This window comes from Epinephelus moara, chromosome 6 (genome assembly GCF_006386435.1).
Source record: "Epinephelus moara isolate mb chromosome 6, YSFRI_EMoa_1.0, whole genome shotgun sequence".
NCBI lineage: Eukaryota > Metazoa > Chordata > Actinopteri > Perciformes > Serranidae > Epinephelus > Epinephelus moara.
This window is the reverse complement of record NC_065511.1, coordinates 12507664-12520991: the sequence shown is the minus strand read 5'-3', so window position 1 is coordinate 12520991 and position 13328 is coordinate 12507664. Positions and strand designations below refer to the sequence as shown.

Sequence of the window (13328 nt, the reverse complement as noted above, 5' to 3'; positions counted from 1 at the left end):
GGAAGTGGCATATTTGAAAACTGGCAGTTGAGGGCGAGCCTTTTTCGTGCTCCATAAGTGAAACGGGATTAAAGACATCGTAGACACGGTGAGAGCCTGTTGAAATGTAATATATATATTTTTTATGTTAATGAAAATGCCATTATACACGTTTACCTTCCTCTGAGTTTGCGTGACCCATATCGGAACCGAGCCGTCCACCTAGTTAGCGTTAACAACTGCGTTAACAACATGTTAGCTAGCTAGCTAACTGAGCTAATTCAGATTGTAAACACGAAAGACTTTTTGTGATGGAAGAACTGTGTCCAATAATCTGTCTGGAATTTGACGTTTGGACTCTTTCTTTGCAGCAATTATACGTAACGTTAACTTAACGTTACCAGGGATTTTAATAAAGTTAGTAACGTTAGACGTTAATAGGGGAATACGCGACCCACAAAGCAGTATGTCATTGTGCTAACTTAACGTAAGGTTACAGTTTTTTGTAGTTTTCTTGGCGTTACTCGGTTCACCACATCCTTGCTGGTATATTAAATGTTACTCATAACATTGCCGATTTGACGCAGTGTCTTGTAAGGATTATTAAAAGCTCTGAAGTCAGTCATGCGTATCACTCATGCACATTGTAATACCATGTAAGGAATCACAAAATTGTCATTATTTTAAAGGGGGTTTGGTGTTCTTGCTGTATATCCACGTTAAAGTGATCATGCATAATGTTATGTATCCACTCTTCAATTTCAGATGGAGGAAGAGGAGCACACAGACAGAAAGCAGCAGCTTGCTATGCTTTATAAAAAGCTCACTAAAATTAAAGAGTATCTCAATGAAGGTAATGGAGTCCTCTCATTGTAACATCCATATACATCAGCATCCATATGTCCATACTTCATGAAGTCTTCATGACACCTTGCTCTTGTTACAGATGACACGGACAATATTAACCAGGTTATCGGCTCAAACTCACCGGAGTCATGCCTCTCATATTTGACGGACCTGGAGAAGAAAGGGGATGCTCACCTGGATCGTAACCACCTCACCAGACTAGTTGACTTTTACACCAGAGTATTCTCCAATATGCCACTGGGAAAACACTGTCAGAATGAGAGCTATGCCAGGATGTTGGTCAGATTTGCAGAGCTGAAAGCGTGAGTAACCAAGGTTATTACTTGTATCTCAAAGGCTTTTGTCTTCTCTTTAGTTTTAATTCTGTGTTCATCACTTACTGAAATGCTTTTCAAAAAAAGAAAAGAAACAGTGGCGGGAAAATTTAGTGTGTTTTTCTTGTTTTCCTTTCATTAGAATTCAAGATGTCAATGAGGCAGAAGCCAACTTCAACTTGGCAAGATCTCACAGCCAGAGCTTTGCATTCGTTCACATTGCACATGCACAGTTTGAACATTCTCAAGGTAGGTTTGTCTGTGGCTCTTGTAAATACAACTAATTGTTGTATTGTTACTAACTATTGCATGTTATGTGCAGTATTTTAATGTCTGCTGTATCGTCTTACTAGGCAACACAAAGAGAGGCATTTACATATTGCAGAATGCTATGGAACTGGGTGCCAAACCAAAGGAACAGCTGGAGGCTGCTTGGCAAAGGATGCAAACAGGGAAAACACAACTCTTCTGTTCACAGGATAAGGAAAATGTACCGCGTGAGTATTAATTCATTTATTATTCCATTTATTATTATGGTTAGATTATTTGTCTGCTATACAGCAATTTGGAAAGCTGTAACAATGCCAACTTATCATTGTCTGATTTTCACATTTTGCTGTGTTTCTCTTTGCCAGTGTTGTCAAACAGTAACATGCAAAGTTCTGTCAAGAAAGGCTCAGAATTCCAAAAAGTATGCCGAACATCAGACGGGACAGGCGACTTGCAGCTCTCCAGCATTTTTCCTTCAGGGTAAGAATATAACAACTTTCAACATTTAATAAGGCCTCTGTTTGATTTAGGGAATATGACATCTTATGTTGATCTCTGCCCTGCAGCACAGAGCCACTGAGTGGATCATCCGATGACCAGTTACCAGGCTGGAGAGCTGGATCTCATCGTAAGAGACCAGTTGGCATGGTGAGCGTTTCGTTTCATCCCTTATTTGTTTGTTTGTTTGATTGTGTTTTCAAACATTGCATGAATTTAATTACCAGAATAGTCTGAAGTTTTGAAGTTGTGTTCTGACCTTCTGATTCCAGCCAGGGAGAGTTCCCGTTGTACCTTTCTCTATCCCAGAAAAGGATGATGATGATGATGACCACAGTAATGGAAAGCCCTCAAAGAGAAATGATTCATCAATTCACACCAGTTTGTCCAGGTAATTCTTTATTCTTACATTTGTTTCTAAATGTGTTAAATTTGATTATGTCTTCGGGAGTAATGTATAAAAACAGTATTGTTGCCAAAGTAAATATGATATGATCATAATGATCTTAAAATTCCTCATATTTAGGAAACAGTAATGGAGAACACACAAATGGTTTGCTTCATTTTATGAGTTAAAACAAACAATCTGCCACATATTTTATTTAACATGCACTAAAACCAGTGTAATAAATGTGTGAGAAATAGAAGATTGTGATTTGTTACATCCTAGTTCACTCTGCAAGCAAATTCTTGTATATTTCAATCACAAGTGTTGTATGTTTTGTTGAAACTTCATTTGTTTCAGGCAAACATCTGGTTCAAATGTGAACCCGGTATTCGGGCTATCGTCCTCAAAGAAAAATGCTGTCGATGGAGATCTTCAAGTGAGTATAAACAAGCTACAGTAGTTTGGGTCTAGCAATGTCAGAGTCACCATGGTGTGGTTTTTGTTATCAGGGCTCTGTTAAGTGAAGATGCTCACCTAAAGTTAAAGAAAGAGGTGTGATCACTTTCTCTTACATCGCTATGTTCTCAGCCACCAGCTGCCAGTCCAGAGCATTACCCATGGGAGGACCAGGCAGCTGTGGACTCCACCACCACACTCCTTCACTCACATGACACAAGGGACACCTCCAGAATGGAAGGTACTATATTGCCTCGACAGTATGCTATCCCTGGAGGGTCTTGCAGTTTGTTGAGTAGGCAATAAAACTTTGTGAACAACGTGTATTTGGTGTTTTGGCTGTTCTGATGACATTTAGTTTTTCCCCTGGCAGATGTAACGTACAACTTCGAACAGATCGTCAATACAAATTCCCCCGAATCGTGTTGGACATATCTGATGAGCCTGGAGAAAAGAGGCAACCCTCACACAGACATCAACCTCCTGAATAAACTCAAGTACTGTTATTCTAAAATCTTCTCCAGGCTGCCAATAAGACAGTTCAGCAAAAACGCCAGCTGTGCCAGAATACTGGTCCGATATGCAGAACTCAAGGGGTGAGTGTGGATGAAAATACTTAATCTGTATTACAGTCATGAGACTTTGTGGTGTGTGTATTTACATGAGATTATGACCATTTCCACTGCAGTATCAACATGTAATCATATTTGCTGGGGAAAAAAGCACAGCAGAGCATTTATCCAGTAAACTCAAGTGTTCAGTGTTTTCCTGGAAGCTCAGCCCTTAATTTTAATACGAATTTATGATGTCAGACCGTGATAGATTTTGACAAACCTTTGTATGTTGTCATTGAGACACAACACTGATTAAGGTTGATGTGAATTTTGTCACACTACAGTTTTATGGAGAGAAGCCAAACAATATTATTGAATTATTCCTCCCATGCCCCAGTATGACATTCATTAAATGTTAACATCATCGTGCATCATCTCTTGTATAAAAGCCTGTTTGCCTGGATGTATTGGCTGTCTATTCTTGCTCTGTGGGTTCAAATCAAATTTCTTTCTGTCTTTCTCTTATAAAGGATTGACGATCCAGATGAAGCCCAAGACCACTTTATAGTTGCAAGATCCAACTGTAAAGGCTTTGCCTTTGTCCATGTAGCACATGCCCAGTTTGAGGTTTCTCAAGGTAGAATGGCTTTGTTTTCATATTAGTTCCCAGGTATCTTGTCTATGGAATAGACAAACACAGACCAAATGCATTGCATTAACACAGTTCTAATTACACATTTCATTGAATACATACAGGTTTACTTTTTGCAACGTTTAAACTAGTAGCTTTAAAATGAATAGTGAGTTGTCTCTAGAGATGTGCTCTCTCACAGCCTCTGATAAGCATTCACTTTACTGACTTAACATAATAGTGAAATTTCTGTTTGTCTTCCTCCCCTTTTTGTTCTTTTAAGGTAATTTGATCAAAGCAACTTCAATCCTGCACAAAGCCCAGGCACTAAATGCCAGGCCAGCCGAGCTTTTGGAGATGGCCATGCGTAACCTGAAAGCTGGGGTGAAACAGCTTGTGCCCCCCAGAGAGGAGGAACATCCCGCAGGTAGAGATTCATCAAGTCGCACTGATGAGGATAAAGCACTGACTTGGACTTGGTTTATAATTTAAATGGTTGTAAATTCTACTGTTTTTCTTAAAGATTTGCAAACAGGTGTTCCAGTCAGTGTGTCTACTTTTGGGGGAAACCAGGAAGTTCAGCTTCCTGCTCGGGTCCCCGTGAACCGGTCAGTGGAGCAGCCTAAACCTGTCAGCAAGGAGCCCGTATCAGAGTGGAAGATTCCAACTCTCATACACCGGCAGGTTTCTCCAGAGGTCTGATGACATTCTTTCTTTACTACTTACATTCCTAATCTCTTATTTGTCATCATGTTGACAAAGAGTAATTTCTATAGATACGACAATAGGATAAAGGCGCCGTATATAACTCTGTAAAAAATAAAGTTGATTCTTAAGTCTCATTCCCAGGTCTTCAGATAGTGACACTTTGGGTTGGTAGTCAGATGGAATCACCAAGCATGGATTTCTGATGACTTGGGAATATGACTCAACAACTATTTTTTCTCCTAGAGTTACATACAGCAATTTTTAGTGTATTGCCCTCATTCTGACATAATATTGATTCTTTTTGTTTATGACCACTTCAAAACATTTATTAATCGAACCAAATTTAGTTTTACCCTGAAAACCTTACCATGTTGCTTATCAAATATTTCCGAATTATTTTCTTCACAGGATAAACGCACAACACCTCCTGAGCCCAGACCTGTTCCTCGCGTGTTCGAGTCACTCCCCACTCCATCCGTCCATCTTCCATCAAAACTGAATCCACAAACAGTCTGTCAGACGCCAAATGGCTACAGAAACCCCAGCGCCAACAGGTATCGTCTTGACTTAGGTGTCTGCTGGTCTACAGTGTAATCACTAGCCCTTAATTTGCTTTAAAGAACTTCTCGTTTCCTCATATGCCTCTTGCATTTTCATAAAATTTACCCAGTCACACCTCCTTCGTTCTCTCCTTCAGCTTTATTACTCCTGTTGCAAGGAGGGCGCCTGAGGTGTCTTCCTCTGCAGTGGCAGCACACAGAGCTGGACCCGTTCACCAGCCATCTACACCACTAAACCAGCCACCATGTTTCCAAACTCCACAGGTACAGCAGGTTCATGCTCTACATGTGCTGTTATCTTATATGCAAAGTCCATTTTTTAGACTTGGACAACATATTACATGCATCCACAAGTTTTCCATGAAAACAAACACATGTTATAACTGATAAGGCTACAACAGTGTCAAGAACAGTCAGTACGTGACATTTAGTCAGTTGTAAAGCTTTTTTGTGTGTGTGTGTGTGTGTGTGATGTTACTGATAATGAAAGTGTCAACCACCAAATAAAGTAATTCGGTTTCATGATAAGAAGATGTCTGTGTCTTCTGCGTCCTACAGCATGAATGAATACAATAATTAAGCAGAGATGAAAAGCACTATACATCTGGACATATAAAGAGAGCAGTTTATCCTGTCTTGCAGTATGAAATGCAGGAATTACCTACACAAGAAAAACATTTAACCTGTTGTTTGTATCTCCTTATAGGCGTCCCTCACTACATTTTCAAATGAATCCATAACCATTAAGGGCAAACAGTTCTTCATACTGAAGATGATTGGTCGTGGTGGATCCAGCAAGGTAAAACACTAACAGAATCCATATAACATTGCAGCTCCTGTTGTTGTTTGCAACTATAATCAAAGGCTTGATATTTTCTGTATGTTTCAGGTCTATCAGGTCCTCGATCACAGAAAGCAGCTGTTTGCTGTGAAGTATGTCGACCTCGAGGAGGCTGACGCTCAGACAATAGAGAGCTACAAAAATGAGATTGAACATCTGAACCACTTGCAGCAGTACAGCGATCAAATCATCAAGCTCTATGACTAGTGAGTACACGGCCATGTCCAAAAACAATGTATTAAGGAACTCCACAGGAACCCTGGAACAGTTTGGTCCTTGTTAAGATGAAAATGTTGCCATCTGTCTTTTTGGAAAGTTGAGGTGTTGCTGCAGTTCAGTCATACTTGTATCCAAAAAAGAAATAAAGTCTTTCATACAACAGCTTTTGAGGTCTGCTTACAATTATGATTTCTGTTACAAATGCCGTGACGGTTGTATCTGTGTTCCCAGTGAAATAACCAACAGCTACATCTACATGCTGATGGAGTGTGGAAACTTGGATCTGAACACTTGGTTGCGAAACCGCAAAACTGTGAATCCGCTGGAGAGGAAGTTCTACTGGAAGAACATGCTGGAGGCCGTCCATACCATCCACAAACACGGTTCGCTTTCTCTATGACTCTCACTACTGTTCCCTCATCCGTTCTCAGTGTTGTTTACTTAACAGCACTCTAAATTGATCTTCATTTATAACCATGCTAAATGTACTGTGTATGTCCTCCGTGTCTTCTGTGCAGGCATCATCCACAGTGACTTGAAGCCAGCAAATTTTGTCATAGTGAATGCTTCCCTGAAGTTGATTGACTTCGGCATCGCAAACAGAATCCAACCAGATGTAACGAGCATTATGAAAGACTCACAGGTAAGATTGATGTCATACACTGAATGAACCTGTGTGTTTCTTACATGTAGCGCTGGTCATTGGGTTGTAAGTACTTAGCTGAAAAACAAATGACATTTAAATGCAAATCTGTAGAGATGCACTGATGGCTTGCTTATCTACACTAGTGGCAATGCTCAGTTTAAATGATTAATAATGAAATATGTAGGCACATAGTGTAGTAGTGGCATTCATGGAAACAGAACTTAATGTATGTGCAACAGCCACAGTATTGTTTTAAGTACATACAATTCTGTGAAGAGAATAGAGATTTTAATACAAAATATATTTAAGCTGTATTAGATCTACACTCAGGTGGAAAGGGCTCTAATACATGGTTGTTTGTCAAACACAGGTTGGAACCTTGAACTATATGCCCCCTGAAGCCATCAAAGACACTTCATCCCGCTCAGGAAAAGCACGCTCAAAGGTATTCTTCCCAAATCAATTAAATGCAATAAGCGATCATTTGTAATTGCAACACAGTGGTGACAACATTTTCTGATTTTTTTTCTTTTTTCCTCCCCAAAGATCAGCCCCAAAGGTGATGTGTGGTCCCTCGGATGTATCCTGTACTGCATGACTTATGGGAAAACTCCATTCCAAAGCATCACCAATCAGATTGCCAAGCTGCACGCCATAATCGATCCTTCACACATGATTGAGTTCCCTGACATCTCGGAGAAGGATCTGCTGGATGTGTTGAAGGTGAGAGACCACAACTAAACTTTATTAGTTTGATGTGAAAACAAAAGTTAATGTCACAAGTCTCAGTATTTAGAGTTTGAAAGGTCATTTGAAATGAAAAGGTAAACCAGTTAATTCTGACCATTACTAGTCTGTCATGGATGTAAATGTTTGTATAAAAGCTTGCAGATCAGTTGCCCTTTAAAACACCTTTTTGGCTTGCACTTTTGTATCCATAAAATGTATGAGGACTGTATACTATACAGTAAGTTCATTGATTGATTTATCTCAAGGCAATTGAATCGAACGCAACTGGACTTGGTTTTGTCTTAGAAGACGTTTGAGACATTGCCTTGAGATAACTATGACCTGGATGAATGAGAATATCCACAGGCACATTGGTTGATTTGTTTGTTTCAATTTCCCGCTTTATATTTAAAAAAAAAAAAAAAAAAAAAACGCCAGTCAAAGTGAAATAAATCTTTTCAGTCTGAGACACAAAATAATGATATGAATAAGTTCATTATTTTGGGGGAGGTGCAGGTCAATTATTTCAGTTTTTATGAAATTAATATCAAGTAATTAACTTTACATCAGAATAAAAGTTCTTTTTTTATTGACATACAACCCAAATTGCAAAAAAAGTTACGACGACAATGTTTTTTCAGCATTCAAAAATTTTCCCAGTCTTTTGTTTTACCTGATCAGACTAAACCTTAACTATCTTGTCTTTGTTCTTTATTCAATTACTTATATATATGTCTAAATATAATTAAAAATCATTGCATTCTGTTGTAAAACTTAAATAAATAAATAAAGAACTAGGTTGAGAAAAAATGTATAGAGACTTGATGCAGTACATGCAGTCAAATAATCACCATAATAAAACAATAAACAGGATAGAAGTTGAAACAGACAGTCACTGTTAACAGATTAGGAAATGTACTTGGCAACAATTTTTATTACTGTTAACATTAAATAAGGGTTCAGCACACACTGATACCATATTCTGGTCTACAGACTGCTGCATGGTACACAAATATTGATGCATATTTAGCTTAAAGTTCGTAGACTTAACAGAGGCTAACTTAAATGTGTTGTGGAGGAGATTTAAAACACATACCAAGCAGTTTTTATTGTCTGTCTTTCCAGAGTTGTTTGGTACGAAACCCCAAAGAGCGAATCTCCATTGCAGAGCTGCTGGAGCACCCATACCTGCAGCTGAAGCCACAGGCATCACCTGAACCAGGTATACACACACACACACACACACACACACACACACACACACACACTTCTCAAACTCTGTGTACTTGGAGGCCAACTTTGCCCTTCATTATGTGACAATGACCTGTACTCCATTCACGTGTTTCAGAACATCCGAGTAACAGTGATCTCCAGAAGATCCTGACAGATCTCGCAGCCCTCCAGTCTCCAAACAGCATCATCAGAGCAGCTAATGTAAGACTTAGTTTGTGGACATTTAGACTTTGTCTCCATCCATGAGTTAAATAATAACACTCCTTTCTGCTTTTTACAGAATCTGGCCAAGATGTGCAGCAGCGGCAGGAAGTTGGATGTTGCAGAGTGCGCAAAGTCGTCAACCTAACTGTCCTGAGAAATGTGATGTCTATAGTTCTTAGTTGTTGTTTTTTTGTTGTTTTTTTTTTTTCCTAAGACCCCTCCTTAACCACTTAAATACAATAACATTTTCTGTAACATGTAGAACTAACAAATCTATGTTTGTATGTTTGTGGCTTTAAAACAAAATCATTATATTACTTCATATTTGCTATTGTCCTCTTGATGATAAGTGTAAGCATATACAGCATAGTCAAATAAACATACTATATTCTCAGGAGTTGTTGGTTTATTTGTGTCGGCTGATAACAAGGACATGCAACTGGCAACATGTGCTATTTTAACACTTTTTAAACTGGATGAAAATGCCAAAAAACACACTAAAGATAAACATCATATGGATTTTTTTTCTACTTATTTTCAGTTGCCAATAAGTAAATGCATGTATGACCTTTATTTTTTTCCAATCCTCTGAAAGACAAATACTTTTGGGGTTAATTAAATACATTAATCACTGAAGACAATTAGCCTCCAGTGAAAATACAAAAAAAAAACCCTTAATTGCATCCCAGTCTGCCTCTTTGCAGTTAACAATGCTGCTTATGCTTGAACATAGTTGCTTTATGAAATGTGAGTTCAGTAATTTCAATGCTGATTTTAAAGAACTGACAAATAATGCAAGTATTTCCTTCTTAATGAGACAGTTTTTCTTTTGAATTAAGGAAACAAGTTGTGGATCATTTTGGCTATTTTCACATTATTTTCCTGTTATGGAATTTAGGTAGAGAACAGCACCATCAGCTGTTTTGAGTTACTAAATCCCATCTTTCAATAAAAATGACAAGCTTAACCTCTTAAGTAGGCCGAAACGTTTTTATTACAGTAAAATATGATAAATATAATGTGTTTAAAATGTGTTACAACACTAATGCAACTTCAACTTGACATGGTCATAATGTCAGTCTGAAGAGGACTCTCCAGAGTATCAGCAAACCTCTTCAGGCAAAGTTTATATGTAAGATAATTATGAAATTGTCAATATTTTACAATGCCCTTTTAGATGACTTTCCCTGAGAAGTAGCCCTAATGCACAGCACTGACTGGTGGCTGGAGAGGTGCTAGTTCACCTCCTGGGCACAGCCGAGGTGCCCTTGAGCAAGGCACCGACCCCTCAACCGCTCGTGGCGCCTGTCCAAGGAAGCTCCTCCCTCCTAAATAATGTGTAGTAAGGTCGTTTTTTTCTGTGAGAAATTATTGCTTAAATTCGAGTCTTTCCACTTTTTTGGCCACTCCAAGCACCCGTACCGTAACAGTGCAAATAGACGTGCATCAAAATCCAAACGGTGGCTAACTTGCTTGGGTTTCTGGTCACATCACAGGGCTTAAGCACGTATATATATATGTGGCGTTAACGTGCACTGTCGAGCTGATGCAGACAACGTAAACCCAAGACTTTGCAGAGACTGCTTCTTGTCAATGATTTGAATATGGCACAGGAGTACAGCGTGCGGCATGACCACTTTAGGCCGCATCCAAAATCTCTACCACGCACACCGCCCTCCTTTTGGACCAATCACAACCTCTATGTGCTCCTGAGGTTGGCATAGAAGAGAAGAAAAAAGAGGTCTCACTCTGCCACTGTTCCTGGCAACTACAGAAAGCCGGCGTCCCCTTCCCTAAGTAAACTTGCCTCGGTTTCGCTTTCTCGACTGTCTCTCTACAGCTTTTCCCATAATATTCTAAGCTAAACGAATATCTGTTGTAATAACTCTTAAATCTGTGATACAAAGACATGTTACCAAGTGTACTGTTCGTAAGCCTGTGGGCTAGTATTATTAAATTCTACCATGATAATGATTTAACTTCACCCGGTGCTAAAATGAATTTATTCTGATAGCAAACCCCAGTATAAACTGTCAAGTTAAAAAAAGACTGAATGGAGCGGGATTTCGGCTAGATAACCATCCAGTTTCCTCCACTGAGAGATGATGTTTCTTCATTAATAGACGATCTTCACACGTTGATTCATTTTGCCCTTCCTGCTCAGGCATAACAACAGTCATGGCGGCCGCTGCACGGTTCTTCGTCCGAGGTGCACACTCGAAACTTTCCATCTCCGGTGTTGGCACCGGGGCTCACAGCTCGTTTGGGGCCATTCTGCTCAAATTGTCTCCGAGCTCTAACTCCCGTACAAAGACACAACGAAGACATGCCTCGCACTTTACCTTCCAGCCTGACCCCGTCCCGACACAATATGGTGAGTGGCTCGCGCGCCGGCTAACGTTAGCAACACCAACAGGACAGATATGCATATCTGTAGCTCTGGAAGTTTCAACAGTTCAGCTGTTAAAAAGTAAAGTCACTTAACAGCACTGTGGACAGTGTCTAGTTGGGATATATGGGTTGTATTTGCGATATCTATTCAGTTGTCAAAACTGGATAGTCATTTAACCACGGTGCACCTTTAACGCTTTGCACCTGACTGTTTAAAGGTCTCCAATAGACATTCTTCAGATGTATATCTTAATTACACTGTGCTTGTAATAGCTATAACTTGTGTCTAATGTTGTTGTTTTGTTTAACTAAAAAGTTTAGTCAGTTGAATTTCCTTAAACCTATATCTACCCCTTCTCCCTCATCATTGAGAAAACAGATTTATGAATATGCAAAACACTGTTTATCTAAAAAAGAGAAACTATCAAACATAATAAGTTTCCTACTTCACTGATAAACAAGTGTGGTGTGGACAATTTAAACTTCCAATGCACATTCAGTGAGGAAAGATTTAAGTTGGATATTGGACCATGATTGGTTTCAAAACTAGTTGTGATGTCATTAAAATCTTGTTGTTTAACCGGGTGTTAAACTGAGATTTAAGGTGGGAACTGAGAAGCCTTCCCCCTTTAGCAGATGAGTGTGAAAACCACCCTTGACAGCTAAACTCTCCACACACATCATTCTGCACAGTGAAGATAAAAGTAAAGTGACAACACACATTTTTGACAAGAGGGGCACTTTAAAAGTAACCATGTTTGTAACCATGTTACCCACTGCCCTTTGTATGGAGTAACTTTGGTCAACTATAGGTAATACAGAACTCAACTTTAACATGTTAATGCTGCCATTGTTAATAAGATGGACTACAAAACATTTTCAGTTTCAGTAACTGAACAGATTATTAGGCTATAAGGGAAATTGCCAAACAGGTTTATCAACAATGTTGGCATATTATCCATTTGAAAGCACTGTATGGTGTATCTGGTTATTGCAGCATGACAGCACCAAAGAACTTTTGATATGACTGTATCACACAAGAGAGTGGTGATTATATGATCTGTCATACTCTGAGATAGTCCCCCAATGCACGTGAGCTCATCACTACAGTGAATACAACCAGGATGTTGGCACTCAAAAATGCACTTTAACTGGTTCCAGAAAAACAACCCAGTCCTGCGAAACCACAAGAATCATGTGTACATTTTCTTCAACAAAGAAGTGTGTGTCTTATTGATTGAAGGCTGTGAATCTGTGCCAATGTTCCTTTTAATGTGGATTTCCTTTCCTGCAATAACTGGTGTGATCACTTATCGAATGTGTTCAGCGAATGCACAGTAATGAATTGTTGCTTATGACAAGTCCTTTTTAAAATGTTGTTTTTTTTAGGTCCTACCCAGAAGATGAACTTGTTCCAGTCGGTTACAAGTGCCTTGGACAACACTCTTGCCAGTGATCCAACAGCAGGTAGGATGCTAAGACAGGAAAGGGAACTTTATAGCTGTTATTAGATGGAAATGTGTGAAAATCTGCCATTTTACCCGAGTTATCTTTAAGTTTATGAAAGAAAGCACTGCCTTTTAAAGGGCCAGTGTGTAATATTTGGCATGGTTTATTGTCAAATCTGAATCTGAATCTTCTACCCATTAATATGTTTATGTAAGTGTATAATCGCTATAAAATAAAATTCGTTTGGTTTTCGTAGCCTTATAATAATGCTTTTATATATATATAGCAAGGGCCTTGCTTTAGAGAGGTCGCCATCTTGCGCCGCCATGTATGTACGGCAGCCCGAGCGGACAATCCAGCCAGCCAGAGAACGTGTTTCGCATGTATAAAT

General features: G+C 39.1%; 2 protein-coding genes across 3 annotated transcripts in view; both read left to right on the top strand.

Annotated features, from left to right (window-relative positions):
* Positions 1-9491, top strand: ttk (ttk protein kinase). 2 transcript variants are annotated; one of them, XM_050047684.1, is made up of 25 exons: positions 1-88; positions 745-832; positions 926-1148; positions 1303-1409; positions 1514-1657; positions 1796-1910; positions 1997-2078; positions 2201-2319; positions 2674-2752; positions 2905-3013; positions 3146-3368; positions 3857-3963; positions 4241-4384; positions 4481-4653; positions 5074-5219; positions 5363-5489; positions 5932-6024; positions 6115-6272; positions 6517-6668; positions 6804-6928; positions 7302-7376; positions 7478-7654; positions 8786-8882; positions 9009-9094; positions 9174-9491. In XM_050047684.1, the coding sequence occupies exons 2-25, from the start codon at positions 745-747 to the stop codon at positions 9240-9242; spliced, it is 3018 nt and encodes a 1005-aa protein (XP_049903641.1). In that variant the 5' UTR covers positions 1-88; the 3' UTR covers positions 9243-9491. The 2 variants fall into 2 exon arrangements, with proteins under 2 accessions (XP_049903641.1, XP_049903642.1); XM_050047685.1 differs by having other exon boundaries at positions 49-106.
* A 1748-nt stretch (positions 9492-11239) lies between these two features.
* bckdhb (branched chain keto acid dehydrogenase E1 subunit beta) overlaps positions 11240-13328 on the top strand; it is a 67196-nt gene continuing 65107 nt past the window's right edge. Inside the window, exons 1-2 of the mRNA XM_050046944.1 lie at positions 11240-11471; positions 12878-12955. Coding sequence (XP_049902901.1) covers positions 11276-11471; positions 12878-12955 — 274 coding nt within the window. The 5' untranslated portion in view covers positions 11240-11275. The remainder of the gene's footprint in view (positions 11472-12877; positions 12956-13328) is intronic.

What these genes read in the sequence shown, in the direction of transcription:
- ttk (XM_050047684.1), top strand. Translation starts at nt 745, where the DNA reads ATGGAGGAAGAGGAGCACACAGACAGAAAGCAGCAGCTTGCTATGCTT. An exon ending in ACCGGCAGGTTTCTCCAGAG is followed by an intron (nt 4,654 to 5,073) that starts GTCTGATGACAT and finishes TTTTCTTCACAG; the next exon opens with GATAAACGCACAACACCTCC. An exon ending in CAGGAAAAGCACGCTCAAAG is followed by an intron (nt 7,377 to 7,477) that starts GTATTCTTCCCA and finishes TCCTCCCCAAAG; the next exon opens with ATCAGCCCCAAAGGTGATGT.